Below are 23,017 nucleotides of genomic sequence, written 5' to 3'. Positions count from 1 at the left end.
CTCCTGCAGGGTGAGCTCTGCCTTCTCCCCCTGAGGCCCCGCAGCCCCTCACTCTGGACTGATGGTGTTTTGCAGGCTCCCAGCACCCGAGGATGAGGGGAGAGAATGTCAGCAAGGTCAGCGTGTTCATCCTGGTGGGCTTCCCCACGGCCCCTCGGCTGCAGTATGTGCTCTTCCTCCTCTTCCTGCTCACCTACCTCTTTGTCCTGGTGGAGAACGTGGCCATCATCCTCACCGTCCGGACCAGCTCCCCCCTCCATAGGCCCATGTACTACTTTCTGGGCTCCATGTCTTTTCTGGAGATCTGGTACGTATCCGACATCATCCCCAAGATGCTGGGTGGTTTCCTCCTGCAGCAGAAACACATCTCCTTTGTCGGATGCATGACTCAGCTCTACTTCTTCAGCTCCTTGGTGTGCACTGAATGTGTGCTCCTGGCCTCCATGGCCTATGATCGCTACGTGGCCATCTGCCACCCCCTGCGCTACCAAGTCATCATGACCATGGGGCTCTGCGTCCAGCTGGTGGTCTTCTCCTTTGTGAGCGGCTTCTCCATCTCTGCCATCAAGGTGTACTTTATCTCCAGTGCCACGTTCTGTGGCTCCAATGTCCTCAACCACTTCTTCTGTGACATTTCCCCCATCCTCAAACTGGCCTGCACAGACTTCTCGACCGCAGAGCTGGTGGACTTCATCCTGGCCTTCATCATCCTGGTGTTTCCCCTCATGGCCACCGTGTTCTCCTATGGACACATCACCCTGGCTGTCCTGCGCATCCCCTCGGCCACTGGCCGCTGGAAGGCCTTCTCCACCTGTGCCTCCCATCTCACCGTGGTCACCATCTTCTATATGGCCATGATCTTCATGTACGTCCGGCCCCAGGCCATTGATTCCCGGAGCTCCAACAAGCTTATCTCTGCTATTTACACTGTCCTCACCCCAATAATCAATCCGTTGATCTACTGTCTTAGGAACAAAGAATTTAAGGCTGCCTTGAAAAAGGCTCTTGGGCTAGGTCAATCTTCACAATAGACAATCAAACATCCTGAAATCTAATTTGTAGTGATAATAAAATGCTATCTTATACTGCACTTTATGTTTTTTAAAGTAAATCTGCAAATGAAATTTAGTGAACTATAGAACCACACAGAAATAATAAACCTTTATCTGCTTTTGTTGTCACAAAGGGCAGCGGTCACTTTGGGTATTTTTTGAGGTTTTAATGAATGCAGTTGTGAAGATGCTTTTATGTTTCTTTCATTCAGTGTGATGCTGGAGTGAATCCTTGATGTTTTTGCATGCAATGATTCAAGCGTATCACGTATAATATTGCACTGTGTAAGCGTATCACGGTGCACTAGGCATTGGCTGTGTGGACAGGGCTAGAGATGGTTCCTAGTACTATTATGGCTACTACCACGGTAAACATTCAGACTCATTTCTTTTCACTAACGTACGTTCGGTTCACTAGGTGTGCCTAGGCTGGACTGAGGTACAGGTAAGCGACACCGATAAGTGCGCAACATGAAGTACATGTTTGGGCAGGTTTAGTAGGAAATGCCAAACTGTTTTCCAGGGTGGGTACCCCAATTTTTCTGCTCCCACGAGCAGTGTGTGAGGGTCCCAGCAGCTTAGAGCCTCCCCGACACTTGGTGTCATTGTAGTCCCCCGGGGACAAATGCTGAGTGCTGTGGTGATGTTAGGGTCTACTGTCCTGGGTGTGCACCTTCTCGAGTGCCCATCACCGCAGCATCCCCTGGTCTGATAACTAGTCGCTCTTTCTTTCTAACACATGAGCATTCTTACCTGCCTCTGTTGCTGCATTTACTGCAAAAATGTCCTAGCTCCTGGGCTTGCCTTTTTACTCCCATGAGGTTATCTTGCAATGAGGAGCACTGACTTATTACAATATCTAGTTTGTCCATTTTCTCCCTTTATTCTTGGTTTATTTTCCATTTAATAAGTGCTTACCCATTCCAAGCCATAAACATATTCTTCTATTTAATTCTAGAAGCTATTGTTTTACCTTCTGTGTTTAGACTTACCACCCATCTGAAACTGATTTTTATTTAGGGTATGTGATACGAGTTAAAGTTCATCCTTTTCTATATGGATATCAAATTGACCCCACACCCCCCATGTATTGAGAAGACCATGTCTTCCCCTCTGCAGTGTCACCCTTTCCATAAACCAAAGATCTATCTATCCAACCACCCACCCATCTATCTATTCACCCATCCTCCTCTTTTCGCACTCTTTATTCTGTTCCTTCTGTCTATGTGTCTCTTCCTGCAACGATGCCATGCTGTTGTAGTTACTATAGCTTTTTTATATCTTGATATCTGGTATTAAATCCTTGTTTTGTTTTTCAAGATTGCCTTGGTTATTCTCAGCCCTTCCCAAATGGGTGGTGGGGGATATAAATTTGAGAATCGGCTTGTCAATTTCAACAAAAGAAAAATTTGTTGGATTTTTTATTGGGATTGTAATGAATCTATAGATCAATCTGGAGAGAACCGTCATCTTTATCATTTTGAGACTCTTAATCTAAGAGCAAGGCACACTCCTATATTCATTTACAACTTCCTCAACGTCTCCATACTGTTTCGTGATTTTCAGCGTATTGATCTTTCACATCTTTCTGCATATATTTGAGTTTTGGGGTTTTTTAAACTAAGACAAATGGTAACTTTTCTTTTTAAATTTTAATTTTTTAAATTAAAAAAAGGACCTCTGTTCCTTTGTTTCTGGTCTATAGAAAACAATTTTTAAGCTTTCTTTTTTGAAATAACTATAGATCTACAGGAAGTTGCAGAGAAATATGGAGGGAGGCTCTCTGTGTGCTTTGCCCAGACTTCCCCGATGACACCATCCTGCATGCCTGGTTCAGGGTCAGTATCAGGACACTGATGGCAAGGCAATGCGCAGAACGGATTCACATCCCACCAGTTATACACGCACTCATCTGTGTGCGTGTGCGTGTGCGTGTGTGTGTACACGTGTAGCTCTGCAGTTTTATCACCCGCATAGCTTTGTGGACTACCACCTTCATAGCATGTGCAATGTTTCCATCACCACAGGACTCACACTTGATGTCCTAGCCTCTGGCACTACGAATCTGGTCTCTGTCTCTATAATGTTGTTATTTCAAGGATGTTACATAAATGGAATCATATTGTGTGCAATCTTTTGGTTCTTTCCATTCAACAAAATTCTCTGGAGGTCCATCCAGGCCGTTGTGTGTGTCAACAGTCTGTTTTTGTTGCCAAGAAGTGTTCTGCACCACGTTGAACTGTTCACCTGTAGAAGGACAAGCAGGGGTGTTCTCAGCTGCCAGCCGTGAGGCGTGAACGTGCAAGCAACATTCAAGTGCAAGTCTCTCTGTGGAGCTCAGTTTTCATTTCTCTGGGGTAAGTGCCCAGTAGAACTGCCCATTTGTATCGTTGTTGTGTTACAGCTCGTTTTTCATGCTAGAGGCAAGTTACCTAAAGGCAACTGCCAACTCTTTGGCAGAGAGGCTGTGCCATTTTCCGTTCCCACCAGCAGTGAGTGAGTGAGCAGTTTCTACATCTTCTCCAGCATCCGTGTCATCACCATGTCCTTTAGCTGCTCTGGAAAGTGTGCAGTGGCATCTCACTGTGGGTTTAATTGACATTTCTCTAACCTCGAATGATGTCGAACACTCTTTCCTGTGCTTATTGGCCATCTGCATGTCCTCGTCAGGGAAGTCTGCTCACATCTCTTTCCTATTTTTTTTAAAAGATTTATTTATTTATTTGAGAGAGAGAGAGAGAGTGCACACGCACTAACGGGGGGAGGGGCAAAAGGAGAGAGAGAATCTCGAGCAGACTCCAAGATGAGTGGGAAGCCCAATGTAGGGCTAGATCCCAGGACCCTGAGATCATGATCTGAGCAAAATCAAGAGTTGGGCACTTAACAGACTGAGCCACCCAGGCATGCCTCCCATTTTCTAAGTGGATTGTTTCCAATGTAGTTTTGAAAGCTCTTTACATATTCTGGATGCAAATCCTTTGTCAAATTGCACACCTTTTCTCCCCATCTAACATCAGCCTTTCCATTTGTGTAAGGTCCCTGATGGAACAAACATTTAAATTTTGCTGAGTTCCAATGTAGCATGTTTTCCTTCTGTGTAATCATGCTCTTGATGTCAAGTCCAAGAATTCTTCCCCTCATCCTGGGTCCTGAAGGTTTTATTCTGGGACTGTTTCCTAAAAGGTGTATAGTTACATTTACATTTAGGTCCATGATCTGTTTTGAGTTAATTTTTGCATGTGGCATGAAGGTCATATCAAGAATGTCCAGTTTCTGCAACATTGTTGTGCAAGAAGCTATCCTTCCTTTACTGAGTTCACATTTGTACCTTTGTAAGACATCAGTCGAGAATATTTGTGTTGGTTTATTTCTGGTCCTCTGTTCTGTCCATTGATCTACATGTCCATCCTTCCACCAACACTGCACGGGCTTGAGAAATGTAGCTGGTTAGTCAATTCTGAACATTGCTAGAATGATTTGTCCCCCCCCCCTTTATTCTTCTTTTTCAAAATAATTGTGGCTCTTCTAGGGCCTGTACATTTCCTTATAAATTTTACAATAAGCTTGTTTATGTGTACAAAGAATCTTGGTGGGGTTTCGACAGGAGTTGCATTAAAACCACAGATCATTTTGAGGAGAACTGGCATTGTTGTTCTGCGGAGTCTTCCAACCCAGAGACAAGGCAAGCCTCTCCAATGATTGACATTTTCTCCGACTTCTTTGTCTGGTGGTCTGTGGTTTGCAGCATACACGCTTTGCTAGACTATACCTAAGTATTACTTTTCTTTTCTGGAGCGATGATAAATGGTATTGCATTTTTAAATTTCGGCCTCCACTTATTTGTAGGTAATATACAGAAATGCAGATTTTTGTGTGTTGACCTTGTAATCTGCAACCCCGCAGACCTCATTTATTAGTTCTAGGGGCTTTTTTGGGTATATCGCTTTGGATTTTCTACATAGCCAATCATGTAATCTATGAATAAAGGCAGTCTACTTTCTTCCTTTCATATCCTTTTTATTCCTGCCTTACTGCACTGCTTAGGACTCTAGGGCTCTGTTGAATGAGAGCAGGGAAAGCAGCTCTCTTTGCTGTTTCCTTATGAGGATTGGAAGGAAAGCATCAGCCCTTCATCATGAAGTGTGATGTCAGCCGTGGGGTTTGCAGAAGTTGAAGCAGCTCCCCTTTCATTCCCTGATCGCCAGGAGGTTTTATTTTGCTTTGTTTTTTAAAACGTGAACGAGCATTGTATTTTGTCAAACGCTTCTTCTACTGCAGGTGTTCCGATCACTGATTTTTCTTCTTTATCTGTTAAGGTGGATTGCGGTGACTGACTTGAGTATCGAATAAGCCACAAACCCTTTAAACAAATCCCATTTGGTGTGGTCTTCATTTTATTCATTCTGGATTCACTCTGTTAATGTTTTGCTGAGGATTTTTGCGTCTAAGTTCATGAGAGATGTTGGTCTATACTTTTGTTTTGGTTTGGTGTTATCTCTGTCTGGGAACCATAAAATGGGCTGCGAGGTATTCCCTCTTCTATTTTCCCGAGGAGACTGTTTAGAGTTAAATCTTGAAGGGTTTGGCAACATTCTCCAGTGAAATCATCTGGGCCTGGGAATTTCTTTTTTGGGGGGGGGGAATTTTAAAATTACAAATTCAATTTGAATAATTTAGGTTATCAAATAATCGTTAGGGTTTATGTTTTCCTTTGTATTTCTTTCCTCTGCATCTTTCCTCTTACCTTCTGGTTGGAAACCTTCACGTGTTTTAGAGATCCATCTTGATTTAGTTCCAGCATCATAACAGTAATTCTGCTTGCTCAGGAGGTGGTGTTTGGGGTGCCGCTCTGTACCGTGCAGCTTCCTTCATGCTTACTCGATCACCACCTGTCGTATCGCTGCTTTACCACTTCAGGCGAATAGTCACCTTTCGTGGACGTCCTTGTACCCTCCCCACTTTCTCAGTGTGATTGCTCTGTTTCTCCATGTACATTAGGCATGCTTCAACCAGCCAACGCGATCTGAGAAGCTCATGAAGGAAGGTCTACTCTATTCACGCCCACGCCATGGTTCTCCCTTCGTTCTGAACACCCCAGTCTCCGCTCGCTACCATCTTCGTGCTTGGAAGCTCCTGTAACCACACTTTAGGGGCGGGGTCTGCTGGAAACAAAGTCTCTCAGTGTTCCTTCACCTCAGAATGTCTTTGTTTCCCCCTTCACACCTGAAGGACAGCTGTGCTGGGTGCAGGAGTCTGGGCCCAGGGGGCTCATTCTTCCTCTGCGTGGATGGACAGTCCCCCCAGTGCCACCAGCTGAGCCCAGCATCGCTGGCAAAAGGGGCAGTCAGGAGTCCACCAACAAGAAGTGGTTGGGGAAAGTACAAGGGGAACACTTCCCAGATAATGTTACAAATCCAGTATTATCCTTACAAAGACAGTCCAAAGTAAAAACCACAGCCCATCTCTCTCGTGAATATACATGAAAAATTCTTTAAAAATATTTGCAAATAGGATTCAGCAATATACAAAAGCATGACACAGTATGACCATGTGGGATTTAGTCCAGGGATACAAGGCTGGTTCCGTATTCAAAAACCAATCACTGAGATCCACCGTATTAACAGGCTAGAGCAGAAAGACACGTGCTTCTATCAACAGATGCAGGGAAACTGCTTAACAGAATCTAAGGTCATTCACGATAACAATTCTCAGGAAACAAAGAACCGAGGGAGCTGCTCCAACTTCCTAAAGAGCATTTACGAATCTCTTGGAGTTAGCATCACACTTAACCCAAACCTGAGTGTTTTCCCCTAAGAATGCAAGGAGGTCAGCTCTTGCCACTGCCGTCTATCAGACAAGCGGGAGTTCCAGACAGGAGAAGAAGTGGAGGGCATCCAGGCTGGAAAGAACGAAATAAAACTGCTCCTCTTTACAGATGAGATGACTCTGCATAGGAAGTCCCAAGGAATCGACACGGCATCTTCCAGAACTAACAGCGTATTCAGCAAGGCCGCAGGATACAAGCTAAGTGTACAAAAGCCAGGTGTGTTTTTATGTACTAGCAATGAACACAAGGAAAACAAAATTTAAAATACCATTTGAAAGCACTACACGTTTTTCAAGTACTTTGGTGCAGAGCTAACAAAACCGTAGAACTTCCATGCTGGAAAGTGTGCGGGAGTCAGAGAGGGCGCAAACAAGCCGGGCGGTGTCTGCTGTGCGTGGGTGGGAGGGGGCAGCACGGCCAAGAGGCTAATCCTCCCCAGACTGCTACAGAGGTTTAACACGATCACTACCAAAACCGCAGCAAGAGTTTCTATAAATGCAGAGATGATCCTAAAACTTATATGAAAAGGCAAAAGAAGTAGAACAGCTACAACAGTTTCGAAGGAGAATAAAGTTGGAGGATTAGCCTATCGACTTTGAGACTTACTCTATCGCTACCGTCATCGATCTGGGGTATTGTCGAGAGAGATAATAACAGATGATGAGACAGAACAGACAAGCCCCATATAAATACTGCCGACGTCTTATTAAAGACTTTACTGAAGTAATTGCAGACTCACATGCAGTTGTAAGAAAGAACAGAGATCCTTTGTAAACTCTGCCGTTTCTCCCAATGATCACATTTGTATAACGTGCAGTATCACCACCAGGATGTGGATGCTGATTCGATCCACCCACCTCGTTCAGACTTCCCGCACTTCCCGTACGTATTTGCGTCTGCCTCAGGGTGTGTGCTAAGTTTTATGGAATGTTTCCATCTGTGTAGGTTTTGGGTCCGCCACCACAATCAAGACACCGCACCGCCCAACACCACGCGGATTCCTTGAGCTGGTCTTTGTATGTGCATCGCCGCCCTGCCACCCTGCCAACCAACCCCCATTGCTAATCCCTGTGGCTACTAACACGTCCTCTGTCTCTAAACTGTCATTTCAAGATGTTGTGTACATGGAGTCACACCTCCTCCGGTCATTCTGCATGTAGTGCGATTCCCTGTTTGTTCTGCTTTTCCACTTCGGTGCAACGCGCTCCATGGCGTGCGCCTGTCAGTCTGCTCACCCTCACCCTCTGAAGGATGTCCTGCCTGACTCCAGCACCTGGCTATTTTAATACAGCTGCCACAAACGTCCATGCAGGGGGTTTTGTCGGGACTCAAGTTCTCAGGGAAGCACAAGTCAGAGGTGACACGGCGAATACTGCCTGAGACCTAGATCAGGCTGTACCTGCAGCCGGATGCATGCAGGAGCTGCTTGGGTCCACCACGCGTTTTACATTGCTAATCGGCTTGTCGGCGCTGACCATCAGGTATTATACAGGGTCTCAGATGGAGACCGGACAGGTTAGGATTTGGGGGATAGTGCTTTTAAGTGTACACCACATAAGCGTGAATCTTATTAGGAAAGTCTCACAAGTTATGTGATCTCAGGATAGAGTGAATAGCTCCTATTGATCCAGAAACATCAACTTTTTCTTAGGAACCAGTACTGAATTTTCTCTCATTTGGTTTCACTGTTGTCGTGATTACACAATCACTCAAACTGAAGCTGGACAGAAGTGTAACTTGCAGGATATTTATAAATGAGGCTCATTTGGAAGTGAATTTCCTGAGTGCACAGTTTCCTCTTCCAGTGTTTCTGGACAGGCAAGGACAGTATTGGTTGTAGCTGGCTACCAAGGTCCCATAAGATACTGTTTGTGAATGGTCTCACGATGAGGAACACTGGAAACATATTATCTATTTCTGTGTACCAAGAGCTTACCTTACTCTAGTTACAAGATTAACCTGTTTAAATAAATTTTGGTTTACAAAACGTAGTTGGGAAGCATGATACATACCATCACTTAGTTCAGTATTCATCATGAATGTCAGTGTTCAGAGCTGTGCCTCTCGGACTCTGTCCCCTGTTGTTCTGTCATGGGATTCATCCCTGGAGGAGGTGGCAGGGAGGAGAGGAGGCCGGGTCTGGAACGTGCCTTGACAGGGGGCAGCTCCCAAAACAGAGTGGCTGAGAGGGTCTGAGAGGCCTGACCGTGCTTCACCTGGCAGGGCTGTGTGACTGTGGTCCCTCTCCCTGTCTCACTCTGCCCTCAGGACCATGTGTTCACACAAGGGCCTAGTCATGGGAAAGAACATAAAGGATGTATCTTCATCTGGGGTAAAGCTGGGAAAGAAAACTGGAGTGCTGGAGGCAATATGTGAATGGGATAGATAACAAAGCAAGATGGGATGACAACAAGAGCCCTTCCCTGAACTCTGACCCCAGAGACATGGGATGTGGAGGGAGGCCTTGGGTAGGTGGTGACCCCATGGGGCTTGAGGTCTTAGGGCTCCCTAGTCACAGCTGCTTATTGGAGGTGCACCTGCAACGCGTCAGGAGCCTTGCTTGGGGCTGGGGACAATGTGGGGCAGGACGTGGACATGGCCCCTGCTCTCCGGAACGAAGGGTTTAGAACACTGTTTCTCTCAATGTCGACCTTTTCCATCACATTACAGGGCCCATCCCAGATCTTCTAAGTCACTCTGGCTCCGCGGACTAGGATTCTGCATTTCCGACGAGCAGGAAATTACGAATTAGAGAAACATACGCTGAAAGGCCTTCATTTCCAGAACCGCACTCCCGCCCTAGCACACATTCCACGATCATCCCGAAAAGCTGAAAACCAAATGGAAGTTGAACGATAGAAGACCTAGGATGTTAAGAACCATGAGCCTGACCATGTGAGATGTTAAAACCCTTCCGAACGGCAGGCTGGTAGGAAAGAAATCTCGCGTTAAAGTCAACTCGTGCTAACCTGACCCCTGGAAGGACTGCAGTAACGGAGAACCCACAGCGCCTGTGTGTTCAGATGCCGTCCGAGGTGTTGCAGGGCTTACCAGGCCTGGGGTCCCTCGTAACCCGGCCGGGAGGATGGGGACGGGGACAGGGACCCCTGCCCAGCGCCCTGAGGCGGAGAGGCCGTGTCCACCCTCACGGCTGCCTCCTCTCCCTGCGCCGCCCAGTGCCGAGGTACCTTCCGGGCTCGGACGGCCTTCGGGCTACGGGGAGAGGTCCAGGTGATTTTCAGGTCTGTACCTGCCAGCCCGGGGGATGTGGGAGGGCGGGGGGCGTCCCGGGCGCAGCACCTGCCAGCCCCGGGGCGGCCTGGGATCCGCGCCCCGCACGACCTCGAGACCCCCGCAGAGGCTCTCCAGCGCCTCTGTCGCGGCCCCAGGCCCAGGTCGGGCGGCCAGCCCCTGTGAGGCCCGGGATGGGCGCAGGCGGAAGGGTAGCCGGCCCCAAGCGGCGGGCAAGCGGGAGCCCGGGACCCGCTCTCGGAGCCTGAGCCGGCCGTCGGGAAGCTCCCGGCAGGCGCCGCGCGGGCACCCCTGCCGTGACGTCACTGCGGCGCGCCGGCCGCGGAAGAGGACCCCGTAGCGACCGTGTCCCTTCGGGTCCTTGAGCCGGTGCCGACAACGGAGCAATGGCCTTGAGACTGCTGAGAGTGGTTCCCGCGTCGGCGTCAGCGCGGGGCCTGGCGGCGGTCGTCCAGCGCGTGGTGAGGCGGGGAGCAGGCGGGCGGCGGGTGGTGCTGGCCTGTCCTCCCGGCGCCGACCCTTCCTCATCTGCCTGGGCCTCTGGGCAGCGGCTCGCAGGGTCACTCTCCGGGGGGACCCCCACTGCCCCTGGCGTTTTTGGTCCTGAGTCGCGGCAGAGCTCGAAGGGCCGGGAGCTTCTCCAGGCCGTGTTATTTGGGCTCCAAGCAGAATGATGGGGACGGAGGTGAATCGGCCGCCTGGCGGCTTCGGTGTGGGAGGTCAGCTTGCGGGTGCCTCCGTGCAGTTACGCGCTGGACGCATGAGCAGGTGTGGGTGAGCCAGGGAGAGCCTGGGGTGATGTTTACCCACCGATGAACGTAGCAGCGCTGTCAAGTCCCGTTAGGGCTCGGCCCTCGCTGGGCCCCGCGGGGATATGATGCGGAGCAGAACCCGAAAAGAAGGCGTTTCGGTTAGATCAGAACGGCGTAGGATAACTTCCCATGGTAGACAACAGCGGGGTGACATCAACGCAGAGGGAACACAAGAAACGAACTGAGGCCGGAAACCTTAGGAAACTTTATTTTATAACCGTGATTGTAGAATCGCTTCTTTGCTTGCTAATAATGCCTGGCACTACTTCCGTGTCAGATTGATTGTAAAGGGACTTGCTTGATCTCTGTGCTACAGATGCTGATCAAAGGATTTGGAGTAGAAGAGTGTAATAGTCTTGTTAAAAAGTCATATATGTGTTTTCAGGAGACGACTCAGGCCACCAAAGAGAAGAAACATAGAAAAGTGGTTACCTTTTTAATATCCAGTGTCCTGGGAATTGTGTTGGTGGAAGTGAGCGGCCCAGAATAAAGGGGGTGATACTCTGCTGCAATGCGAGCACTAGACAGACCCCTTGTAACAGTGTGTTCACTTCCTGCCACCCTCTACAGGGGATGTAGATGAACTTCAGGAGGTCCAGAGAAAAATGAGTTAGATGGAAAGGATATACGCCTTGTTACTTGAATAATTGAAGGAATTGGAAATATGTTGTGAAAGATCTATTCTGTATGATTCTAGAGAGCAGTAAATGGGACTGAGGATGGGAAATTGCAGAGAATTGTACCATAACTCTATAAAAAAGCACTTTCTGAAGATTTCAGTCAGTAAATAGCTGATTGCTTGATCAAACATTACTGTGCTCCTGCTTTGTGCCACATCTGTGCTATGATCAATGGAAGCAATTTGCGCACAGCTCATAGGTAGCGTGGAGGAGAGAGTGATTAATTTCTAGGGTGCAAGGTACGATATGATTAACACCCCCTTCCCTCATGTGCTGTTCCCTAGTCCACTTGGCATAAGCTACGCTGGCCTTGGCAATCTTGCGGTGCTCTTGCCCCCGGACTTTTGTGCTTACTGTTTCCTCTGCCTAAAAGACCCTCTTCCAAATGTCCACTTGGCCAGTTCCCTTGGTACCTTCCAGTCTTTGTTCAGATATCACTCGTCAAAGGCTCCCTGGCCTCCGAGTATCGCCTAAGGCCCGTCCCATACGCCATGCTGCCCTCCACGGTGATTGTTTAATATGCTGTCTGTGGTGGACTCCTGGAAAGTTTTAACTGCTCGGGTCCACTTATTTGCTGCCTTTTTTTTTTTTTTTGATAAGCACAATATTGTGAATGTATTTTCTTTATGCTTTTCTTAATGTTTTCTTTAGCTTTATTGTAAGAAAACAGCATATAATATATATAACATACAAAATATGTGTATTCGACTGTTGTTATCAGTAAGGCTTCCAGTCAACAGTAGGGTATTAGTAGTTGAGTTTTTGGGAGTCAGAAGTTGTATGTGGATTTTCAAGTGCACAGGGGAGGGGAGGTCAGCACCCCAGCTCCTGCATTGTTCAAGGCTCAGCTGTAATTACTTTTTTGTTTTGTTGTCCTGTTGAATCCTTTGGCTCAGTTCTACATCCCTGTTGTCTAGAAAACATGCTTTGCATTGTTTCTAATGCATACTTGTTGAGTGAATGAATAAGTGAGTGAACATTTTTTCATATGGTTTTTGGCTATTTTTAATACTTTCAAAATAAGCTGTGCATTCCAGTTTTTCCTTACTCTGTCAGTATTCCTCATTGATCCGTACAACCTTTATATACACTAAGGATTTTCTTAGTTGTTTGCGTTTTGATTGTGTTTTTTTCTTGATGTGTGTGTGTGTGTGTGTGTGTGTGTGTGTGTGTGTGTTGTGTATGTGTTGGTGGGGGTAGATCATTTGGCTTTTGAGCGGAGAATAGACTGAATTTGTTGGGAGACAGGACATGACGCCAGCATTGCACCATAGGTGAGATGCGAAGATGTCTGCAAAATCATTGTGGTGGGGGTGGGGAGAAGACAGTTGGCTCCAGGGAGGTTTAAGAGTTAAGGTCAGTAGGATTTTGTGAGTGGTTATAGGGTTGGAGGAAGGAGGAGGATATCCAAGGTGACTCCCACGTGTGCTCAGATTTGCTTGGTGGATAGCGGATAGGGAGCTTGAGGGAGAGCAGATTCGGGGGTTAGGGTATGGATGTTCTAGTTCAGTTTTAAGCCTGTTACTTTCAGATATTTTCAGGACCTCTAGATGGAGCTGTTTAAAGGCAGGTAACTGGCCTATCCCATTCCCCAGTTCCCTGCCTTTAAACAGCTCCATCTAGAGGTCCTGAAAATATCTGACAGTAACAGGCTTAAATCTGAAATAAGGAGGGCACATATTGCATGGTGCACTGGGTGTTATACGCAAGTAATGAATCATGGAACACTACATCTAAAACTAGGGATGTACTGTATGGTGACTAACATAATATAATAAAAAATATTATTAAAAAAAGAAACAAAAAAAAAATAAAGGCAGTTAACTGGGTGTAGAGCTCAGGATAGAAGTCTGGCCTGGAAAAATGCTCTGTTCCCTTCCTCTCTATCTTCCCTTTCCTTCCTCCCTGCCTTTCTTCCATCCAACCATCCATCCATCCATCCATCCATCCAACTTTTATTGAACATGGTATGCAGATTCTGTTCCAGGTACTGTTCCAGGCCCTGAGGATTTAGCAGTGAATAAAACAGACAGTCCCCTATCCTTATGAACTTATACTGGGGGTGGGGTAGGGAGACGGGTAATTAAACAAGTGAATAGCTAATAAAAATGTAGATGTTGGCATTTTTATCACCAGGGGTCTTCTGGGCATTTTTCCCTAACAGCTGCTGGTGCCTGCAGTAACCAGATGCTGTTGTGTTTTTCAGGGAGGAATTCATACAAGTGCACAGTGCAAGCTACGGTATGGCCCTTTGGCTTACATACTCGGCGAAAGAACAACCAAAAGATTCACAGAATACAGCAAAGTGATAACTGTAGACGGCAATATATGTTCTGGAAAAGGCAAGCTCGCGAAAGAAATAGCAGAGAAATTAGGTACGGACTTCCGTCTCGTAGAGTACCTTCCTCCCGGGTGCGTTGCTGCTTGCCTGAGTTCAATTTTACTTTAACATTGACTGGGTAGAATTGGGCCCTGGGTAGGTATTTTACATTTTTAAAATACATTAAAAGCTGTTTTTAATGTGTTAAGTTTAATGAACATTTAAAAAACCCATTCTGGTTGTCAGTTTGAGTTGGAATTTTTTCTTGACAATGTCCGCAGAGCACTTTCGCGCGCAGTCTTACTTGAGCTTTGTCGCCGTCCTGTGCGGGCCGTGATTACTGCTGGCTTTCCCGGATGGCTAAGAAGCTGCTGTCACACAGCTGCTTAGTGTGAAGCCGGGCTTTGAACCCCGCGCCCTGACTCCTGGTGAGGGTGTTTGTCCGCTGTACTTCTCTGTAGTATTTGACTGGCTGGTGCCCACTTGTACATGGGGGGCTCCCACAGCCCTGGGCCGCTCTCCTTTTGGGAGGATCTCCCACGGGGGCACCGGCGGGACCTGGACCTTGGCTGTTCCCCGCACATCATCTTCAGTGTCCTGTGTAAACACAGGCGTGAGGGTGACTCTGCCGGGTCCTCACCGAGCAGCCTCTGCGATGTGTCCAGATGGAGCTTTGTTGCTGTGAGTCTGGGCTGTCCGCTGATGGCAGGCAACGTGCTCACATTGCATATCTTCTTCTCAGGTTTAAAGCACTTCCCAGAAGCAGGGGTGCATTATGCGGACAGCACGACGGGAGACGGGAGGGCCCTGGACCTGGAACTCAGTGGCAGCTGCAGCATGGAGAAGTTCTATGACGACCCGAGGAGTAATGACGGCCACAGCTACCGCCTGCAGTCCTGGCTGTACGCCAGCCGCCTCCTGCAGTACGCTGACGCCCTGGAGCACCTGCTGAGCACAGGTGTGGCCCTGCAGCCAGGTGACGGCCGGCCGCCTGCTGCACTCCAGCCCCGCAGCCCTGCCAGTTTAGATTGCCTCTAAGTAGAGCTTTTCTTTGAGGGTATTTGCTGGGGCAAGTTCTGTCTTCCTCATAAGATCATAGATTCCCTGAGATTTACGTTATTCCTGCTTCAGAATAAAGTTCACTTAACAGGATTTCATTTCTGTGCACTGGGATGAGGCTTATGGATGGTAGGGAGTTTCCATACCGCTGCTGTAGGCTCACAGGGGAGAGGGATCCACAGACGCAGGAAAGAGAGCCTGTACATGGCGGTGGCGAAGTGGAGTCACCCTCGTGCGCTGGAGCTGTAGTCACAGAGATGGGACACACAAAACAGGCTTGTTTCTGAGGGCCTAGGGATGGCCGGGATTCACCATCCATCCACTGGGTAGCAGCTCACCCTGGAGAAAGTGCAGAGGTCGGGGAGGCAGAGCGCGCAGGACCCCACAGGCCTGTCCAGTGAAAGAGGGTGTGTTTCTGTAAGCATTTGGAAGCCGGCAAGAAATGGACAAGGGCCGTATATTGGGGCAGGCACTGTGTGGAGTCTGGGAGACAACGGGAGTCCGGGCATGAAGTTAGTGCAGAACAGGGTCCAGTCCAGGAGGCACTGCAGCACCCTGGGTTCCAGCAGCGTAGGTTAAACTTGGTGTCTCCCCGAGCGTGCTGGCGGCAGCAGGCACTGCCGTGCTGGGCCAGAGCTCTCAGGCCGCGGAGGTGCTGAAGCGTGGGTGGCAGCAAACACCGTGCCTGCGCCCGTGGGAGAAGGAGATGCAGACCGTATGGGCTTTACGTCCGCCTCCTACGCCCACCCCAGAGCGGCCGTCAGTGCCTGGTGAGCTCGTTTACAGACCGCAGCTGCCAGCTCGAGGCTGTGCTTTGTGGTGTGAGCAAGAAGGTCGTGTAACAGGGGCCCCAGGTAACGACGGAACTGGGTCACAAACCTGCGTTCGGGAGCCACTGCCTCCCGCTCCAGCGGGCTCCGCGTACACAGCATACGCCCGAGATGCAGGACTCACTCTGTCTGGACAGTTACAGAGGAGTCTAGTTACTGGCTTCTTTTCCAAAATTTTCTTAGCGATACTTTTCCTCAGATGAGCATTAGCCCTGATTTTGGTTCGTGCTGCTCTTGAGAAAAAGTGGTCTCCCTCGTGATGTTCTGTACCAGGCTCTCCAGGGCTGCTTGGGCTTTGGAATCAATACTGGGACTTGGCTTACTACAGTTTCTTTTAGAAGTATACTCAGCCCTATCTTAGGATGCTTATTTCTTAGAGTGAAAAAGGAGCTCTTTAAATGAAAACTTACTCGTTTCTTTTTGTGTTCCATTAATCATTGCACACTGTGTGAGTGTCTGCCGTGGGCCAGGTGTGTTCTAGGAGCCGAGGCGGAGGAAGCGAAGGCTGCCGCCTCCCGGAGCTGACACTGTGGTAGGGAAAGAAAGCGTAAATGTGGGCATGTTCAGGGTCCTGTCCGGTAATGAGAGGCTCGGAAAGGGTTTGCACTGGGGCCGGGGCCGTGCTTCCAGGTGGGGGGGTGGGGGAGGCCTCTGCCAGCATACCAGGCCCAAGTGCAGGGACGCTGGCCGGAGTCTGTGGGGACAGTGCTCAGAGCAGCTGCAGTCACAGGAGGCCAGTGTGACATGAGCGGTCTGGGAGTGCACGGGATAAGGTCAGAGAAGTCACCTGGGCAAGATGGCTGTTCCTCTGGAGGGGAGAGGAAGCCATCGGGAGGTGTGAGCCTGCTCACACTCCGAGAGTGCCCGTTTGTTGCTGGGAGAGTGGTGGGGGCAGGGGCGGAGGCAGGGCCTAGCTGGTGGCTGGGGCTGGGACCTTGCCTGCAGGGAGGGGGCCTTGCTCTTGACGGGGGTGGGGGGCTGTGGAAATCATGCACAGCGGTCGGGTTCAAGATGTGGTTGGGAGGAAGCTGGTGGTTTGCTGATGAATTGGGCACGGGCCACTCGGGGAGAGTCGTGGTTGCTGCTGGGGTCTGGCCGGGCGGTTGGGCCGGGACAGGATTGTGGGTAGATGGGGTGGGAAAGCTGTGGTTTCAGACAGAAATACCTTCCTCCTAACTCGACAGGTTGGAGCTGACAGGATGACATCGCCAAACCAGAAGTGCTCTTGTTTATATATTTATTTATTTTTAAAAAAGATTTTATTTATTTGAGAGAGAGAGAACATGAGCAGGTGGAGGGGCAGAGGGGGAGGGAGAAGCAGGCTCCCCGCCGAGCAGGGGGCCTGATGTGGGGCTTGATCTCAGGACCCTGAGATCATGACCTGTGCTGAAGGCTGGTGCTTAACCCACTGAGCCACCCAGCACCCCTGAAGTGCTCTTGTTTTTGAAAGTGATTTCCCACTCAGAAGAGCATGTATGTACGTTTGAAAATACTTGGTATGCAAAGGGTATTGTAAATAACTTTTGCCTTTTTAAAATGAAGTTGCTCGTTTCCAGTGCCTTGACTTAATCGTCTGACTTTTGATTTTTGTTTCCGTCTCGCAGGACAAGGGGTCGTGTTGGAGCGCTCCATCTTCAGTGACTTTGTCTTCTTGGAGGCGATGTATAGCCAGGGATTCATCCGAAAGCAGTGTGAGTCGGAGCTGCGGCCAGGGCTCCCTGGAGGTGCTGTGTCGCTTTGTGAAGGCTCTGGCAGACTGCCCTGCAGTTAGTGTGCGCTCTGCATGTCTGTTAACTACCGGAACAAGTGCCATGACTTGTTACATTAACGGGAGAAAAGAGGGTTCCTTCCACCTTCTTTTCCTCCTAAATTCATATCTCCTGGTGAAAGCAGAGAGGTTCCACCCAGCCTTCCCCAAAACCATATCTGCCGTCCCTGTCTCTCTTCAGCCTTGCCAAATGCCTAAGCCACTTTCTCTGATCTGGGTTAGTTTTGCTGAACTAACCAATTTCTAGTGTGTGGTCATTAGGATGTCTGTATTTCTTGTGTCCACACCTGCGTGAGAGCCAGCAGCAGCAGCATTCCCTGCTGTTCTGATGCTTGCAGGGACAGCAGCACCGCGTGGGGTTGTCGGAGGTCTGACAGGTGGACACGGACAATGATAAGGACTGGTCAAAGGTGCCCTGACTGAGGAGTTAGGGAAGCGTGTTAGGGTGGGGCCTTGGGGCCCTGTGCTCAGTCTGCCCATGGACATGTTCACCCAAGTGCGTGGCTGGCCGGAGCTGGCAGCCGGTCACCCCTGGAGAGCCGAGTACGAGGGGCTGGTTAGTGAACGGGGAGAGCCAAGCCAGCCAGGAGACGATTTGGATTGAGGCGCTCTGCTTTGGTCTGCTTGCGCGTTCTGCTGCAACGGCGGCTCCCCTGTGCTTGCAGAAGGAGCAGCCGGCTCCCGTGCTTCTCACCAGGGCACCGGTCCTCTCCAGGCATTCCAAGCAGCAGTTGAGGTCCATCAGCCAACATTTCTGGGGTGCTGGCTGCGTGCCAGGCTTGGTCCTAGGTGCCAGGGATATGACGACAAAAGACAAGGAAGGCTCTTGCAGTAATGGGGGGTGGGCATGAAAGCAGCGTCAGTGCCTGTCCTCCGGGGGCTGTGGGAGCACACAGGAGAACGCTCACTGGCTGGGAGACCGGCTACCGTCAGCAGCAGTGTCTCTGAGGAGTGAGCCCGGGGTAGCAGGGCAGCGGGGTGGCGGGTGAGCTAGATGAAGTGTGCCTGCAGGCGCCTGCGGTGTTGACGGCGGAGAAGGCTGGTGGTGGTGGGGGATGGCCCAGGACAGGCAGATGCGGGGGGCACCAGGAGTGGCTGTGCCCCTGGAGAGTGTGCTTGACTTTTTCCTGAAAGTACCGAGGAGCCACCGAAGGTGTTAGGTGCCGGAAGGATGTGCTTGTGTCGTGTTCGTTCATCTGAGGGATGTATCTGGGGAGGGGAAATGGTGGGGGGAGGGCAGAGCAGGATGGCCGCATGTTAGGACGACGGCTGCACTGGGCGGTCAGCTTTGCGGGAGGAAGGAGGGGGAGCGAAAGTGGACTCACCAGACTTCTTGCCCCGTGAAGAGGTTGGGAAGGGGCAGCGGGCTGAGAAGGAGGTGTCCCGCGTGGGTGTGTGGGGTTTGAGGTCCCAGGTGGAGGTGGCCAGGTGGAAATTCCGGCAGGTGGCCACGTGTCACAGACATGATTTGGGGGGATTGGCACGGACAGGGGATGTGCTCGTCCCCGGAAAGCCCAGAGTGAGAGCCGAGCACTGAGGCCAGGATCCTTGGACTTCGGGGTTTCTGGGGAGGGAAGCCTGCTGCAGAATTGAAGCTGAGCAGGGTCCATGAGCGTGGCAGGGGGACGGTTGTCACACGGGGTGTGTGGGATCTCGTGGGACAGGAACTGAGAAGGGCCGTGGGGGAGGCCCAGGACTAGTGAGACTCGTTTCCGTGTTGGGTCAGAGGAACAGATAACGTCAGAGTAGACAGCACACGGCAAGGCAGAAGGTCACCCCGAAGCAGGAGCGCTCCCAGGAACGTGAGGCGGAAGAACGGACGTCTTGCCTGGGGGCGGGTGAGGCTGGCCTGGTTCCGGGCGGCCCAGGTAGGAAGCCGAGACAGGGCAGGGTATCTCCTGCGCGGACAGGAGAACAGTACCCACAGGGTGCCCCCGTCACTCACTGTGATGTCACCGCCTGTGTGTCCTCATGTTCCTCCAGCTCAGACCCTCCTGCCCGTGCGTCACAGGCCTGTCCTGAATTGCTGCTGAACCCAGACTCACTGGCAGTGGTCACCTGAACGTTTCCTTTAGAGCAAAGCGGTGGTCTTTCTGTGGCTCCTAGTGTGAGCCCAAAGTTTGCTGCTTCTGGAAGTTCCTGCTGGTTTCTTGACGCAGCTCCTGTGGCAGGTGGGGGTGGTGGTTTCATCCAGTGACCCAGTGTGCTCTGCCTGTCTTTCTAGTGACGTCCTGTACACCGGAGGACGTCCAGGTGCAGCGTCCTCGAGACAGCATGCGTGTTCTTTCGCGCCACCAGTTGGACGTGGCTGTTCTGCACAGTGATGACCTGGGGCGAATGATCCCTCAGCCTCACTTGCCTTCTGTTGTATTTTGTGTTACTAGATCTGTTTCAGTAGGTAGTTCTGTGTAGTTGGTTAAATTTACTGAAACACATTGAAACCAGGTAAATGTAGTTTCACATTTTTCAGTTATTTGAAAAATAAAGTAAATAACAAATGTCTGCACTCGCTGGAGAAGATGAGACTGTTGTCTGTTACTGCCGTACACAGCAGGTGTCTCTGATGCGTTCCAGCCACAGGCTACCAAAGTGGACCCTTGTGTGCCCTCCCCTGGCCTTCTTTGTGGCCAAGATGGCCTTAGCATCTGGCCTTTAGAATGTTCTGATGGCCGCTGTGTGAGTCCCACCAGCCCGCTCTGTGGCTGTGACGTGCCGTCTCTGGGCCCGGCGCCTGCGGTCTGCGGGGGACGAGAAGCACTGTGGTGCAGGGGCTGCCGAGAGGGCCGCGGGCACTGTGCGCCGTCCCTGGCACCTGCAGCGGGGTCCCTTGTGCTGACAGCTGTGCGTTCTGTGATTCACGGATTGACACGTGGCTCTGGGAACTGCATCTGCCTTTGCCCTTGTACTCGGAAGGGCGCGTGTTGGGGGAGCCTGTGGCGGCCTATGTGTGACAGATGTGCCTCTCCCATGTGTGCAGGTGTGGACCACTACAACGAGGTGAAGAAGGTCACCATCGCAGAATATTTGCCTCCTCACGTGGTGGTCTACATCGACGTGCCCGTTCCAGAGATCCAGAGTCGGATTCAGAAGAAGGGAAACGTAATTCAGCTTTTCAGTTGAAGACCGTGTTCTGTTTACATGTCCTCGTTATCTCGCTGTGTCCTCGTAGATCAGCACTTCCTGGTGGCGGTCACGGCATGTTGCCGTCAGCAGGCACCATCGGCTTTCACAGAGATGGGCGGCCCACACGGTGGGGCCCCGAGTGCAGGCCCCTGTGGGGCGGATGGAGGGGCCCTGGTCAGTCACCGCTCTCCGGCAGCGCTCCGCAGCCCCGAGCGCCGTCCCGCCCTCACGCCCTGGCCCCTGAGGCCCCCTGTGAGGATGGGTTCGTGTCCTGGTGGCAGGCCCCCTGCCCTGCACCTTCCTGTTCTCCAGGGGGGCCTCCTCGCCCTATTCTCTGTCTGCAGGTCAAATGTGATTTCTAGAACCCTTTCAGTTCCTCCTTCCTGTCTAACTCAGGTCGAGACCCTCTATCTCCTGTCCCCGCGTGGTGACTCTAGAACAGTGAGGCAGCCGCCTCTGCACGTGCGGCGCTGGCTGAGCCTGTATTAGGTGGCCCAAAGCTGGGGTTTGCCGTTGCTCCCTGGCTCTGTGGGCCCGATGGCAGGAGTCAGAGCACGGAGACATCACTGCCTCTCGGACTAGTTCTCGTCTGCAAACACCACTCCCACTTGGCATATTTTTTCCTGGGAGAGAATAGGTCTTCTTTCTGATGCTGTGATATGAGTGTAGAATTGTGTGTGTGGGGGGGGTGGTCAGCAGCAAACAGGGAAACAGGAATGTACCCGGTGGAGGTCGGTGCCTTGAAGAAAGACGAGATGGAAGATGGCACGCCTTGCCCATAGCATTGCTGGACTGTAGGGGGTTTTAGATACTGAAACTGGCCACTCAGGCGTGACGTTTCGGTTTCTGAATTTGGCTTAGCACACTTCAGGCGGTAAGGGAGCTGAGCCGTGGGGGAAGTGGGAGAGGTGGCTGGGGGGTGTGAGTAGTGAAGGGAGAGGGCAGGAGAGAGTCGGTGGTGGAGAAGAGGGTGTGAGGGCTGGGGGAGAGGTGGGCCAGTCCCCTCGTTGTCATGGTCTTAGCTGCCAGGACTGTATATGTGTGCACACATGTGCTTGTGTGTGTGTGTGTGTGCGTATACTGTATCCCATGTGCCACGCTGTACGTGTGTTCTGTAAAGGGGGTTCTTCCTGATCCCGTTCTAAGCATGCATCTTCACGCCCGTGAAAGGTCATGCAGTGGGATCCCCTGGGCAAATCTGGGTGCTTTGCTGTGGTACAGTGAGGGTGATCCTGACCAGCACCGAGAGGCCCCATTCCTGCCGTCCCTGCAACGCCCATGAGTTGCTCAAGAAAACCGTGTTTATTGCTTATTTTCACCTTTTACAGGTGCACAAGTGAAAGAAAAAGTCTAAATGTTCCACTTGTTTTTTGTGCTTTTGTTTAGCCGCATGAAATGAAGATCACCTCTGCCTATTTGCAGGACATCGAGAACTCCTATAAGAAAACCTTCCTGCCGGAGATGAGGTGAGCTAAACGCACGACTGAGTTCTGTGACCGCAGCGTCTCCGCACACGGTTCCCTGTACCCGGCAGCCCGGGAGTTCACTCTTACTCATGACAGTGGATGCTGTCTGCGCTATTCAGGTCTCGTGTTTATAAGCAAGAATGACAGCACACATTTTAGCTTGTTTGGTGGGGGTATTTTGCTCTTTGGGTTTGCCTATTTTGTCCATACTTCTTTGTTTTATTCCTAAAATCATTTGAGGCTGGAAGTGAAGCCATGCTGTATTCCACGACAGGGTGTTAGCATCAGGGAGCTCCCGTGTTCTGACCTGAGGGGGCATCCGGACATTCCTGCTTACCTAGAAGGCTTGCTCGAAAGTGCTCCTTGAATCCGTACAGGGAATTCATGGAGGACAAGTAATCCCTGTAGATCCTTTTAAAAGTTGTTCTTAGCGGTAGTTTGGATTAAATGAAATCCCACCAGATCCTCCTCTTTCTTTCCTTCCTCCTGCTCTCATCATTTCTTTCCTGAAAGCACAAAGGAAATGTTCCCCTACTCTGCTCGTTGTCCTGTGGTCCTTGCCTGCTGGCCTGTGAGAGGGAAGTCGGGGACCACTGTCCCTCGGGTCCCACTGGCAAGTGTTTGATCTCTTCCTGAACGTCTCTGGCAGCTTGTCTTAAATTGTTTTAAACTTAAGCCTCTTGATGCCTAAAAATCTCATGTTCTCGTTTAAGATTTCAACGTATAAAATTGTGAATAAAAACAAAGTAAGTTATAGTAACTTTGGAAGAGAAGTTTGATTTGTAAATTGAAAACTAATTTTTCTTGACCATAAGCAGATGCCTGCAT

General features: G+C 50.4%; 2 protein-coding genes and 1 long non-coding RNA gene across 5 annotated transcripts in view; 2 read left to right on the top strand and 1 right to left on the bottom strand.

Annotated features, from left to right (window-relative positions):
• The first annotated feature begins 92 nt into the window (after positions 1 to 92).
• On the top strand, positions 93 to 1,031 carry LOC123790008 (olfactory receptor 6B2). The gene has a single exon (XM_045793966.2). It carries the CDS (start codon positions 93 to 95, stop codon positions 1,029 to 1,031), a length of 939 nt encoding a protein of 312 aa, XP_045649922.2.
• Positions 1,032 to 6,517: 5,486 nt separating this feature from the next.
• LOC123790009 (uncharacterized) lies at positions 6,518 to 10,402 on the bottom strand. Of its 2 annotated transcripts, XR_015725855.1 has the most exons (3): positions 9,849 to 10,402; positions 8,892 to 9,169; positions 6,518 to 7,076 (listed from the first exon to the last, which is right to left on the bottom strand). It is a non-coding gene; the product is annotated as an uncharacterized LOC123790009 (long non-coding RNA). The 2 variants fall into 2 exon arrangements; XR_006778980.2 differs by having other exon boundaries at positions 8,892 to 10,397.
• Positions 10,403 to 10,434: 32 nt separating this feature from the next.
• The window catches only part of NDUFA10 (NADH:ubiquinone oxidoreductase subunit A10), a 53,048-nt gene continuing 40,465 nt past the window's right edge, over positions 10,435 to 23,017 (top strand). For both annotated transcript variants that reach the window (XM_045793964.2, XM_045793965.2), the window contains exons 1-6: positions 10,435 to 10,592; positions 13,830 to 13,998; positions 14,686 to 14,901; positions 17,437 to 17,523; positions 20,578 to 20,699; positions 22,110 to 22,189. In XM_045793964.2, coding sequence (XP_045649920.1) covers positions 10,518 to 10,592; positions 13,830 to 13,998; positions 14,686 to 14,901; positions 17,437 to 17,523; positions 20,578 to 20,699; positions 22,110 to 22,189 — 749 coding nt within the window. In that variant the 5' untranslated portion in view covers positions 10,435 to 10,517. The remainder of the gene's footprint in view (positions 10,593 to 13,829; positions 13,999 to 14,685; positions 14,902 to 17,436; positions 17,524 to 20,577; positions 20,700 to 22,109; positions 22,190 to 23,017) is intronic.

Source organism: Ursus americanus, chromosome 1 (genome assembly GCF_024610735.1).
Source record: "Ursus americanus isolate L20-20 chromosome 1, mUrsAme1.1.p, whole genome shotgun sequence".
Taxonomy (NCBI): domain Eukaryota; kingdom Metazoa; phylum Chordata; class Mammalia; order Carnivora; family Ursidae; genus Ursus; species Ursus americanus.
This window is presented reverse-complemented; position numbering and strand designations above follow the sequence as displayed.

What these genes read in the sequence shown, in the direction of transcription:
- LOC123790008 (XM_045793966.2), top strand. Translation starts at nt 93, where the DNA reads ATGAGGGGAGAGAATGTCAGCAAGGTCAGCGTGTTCATCCTGGTGGGC.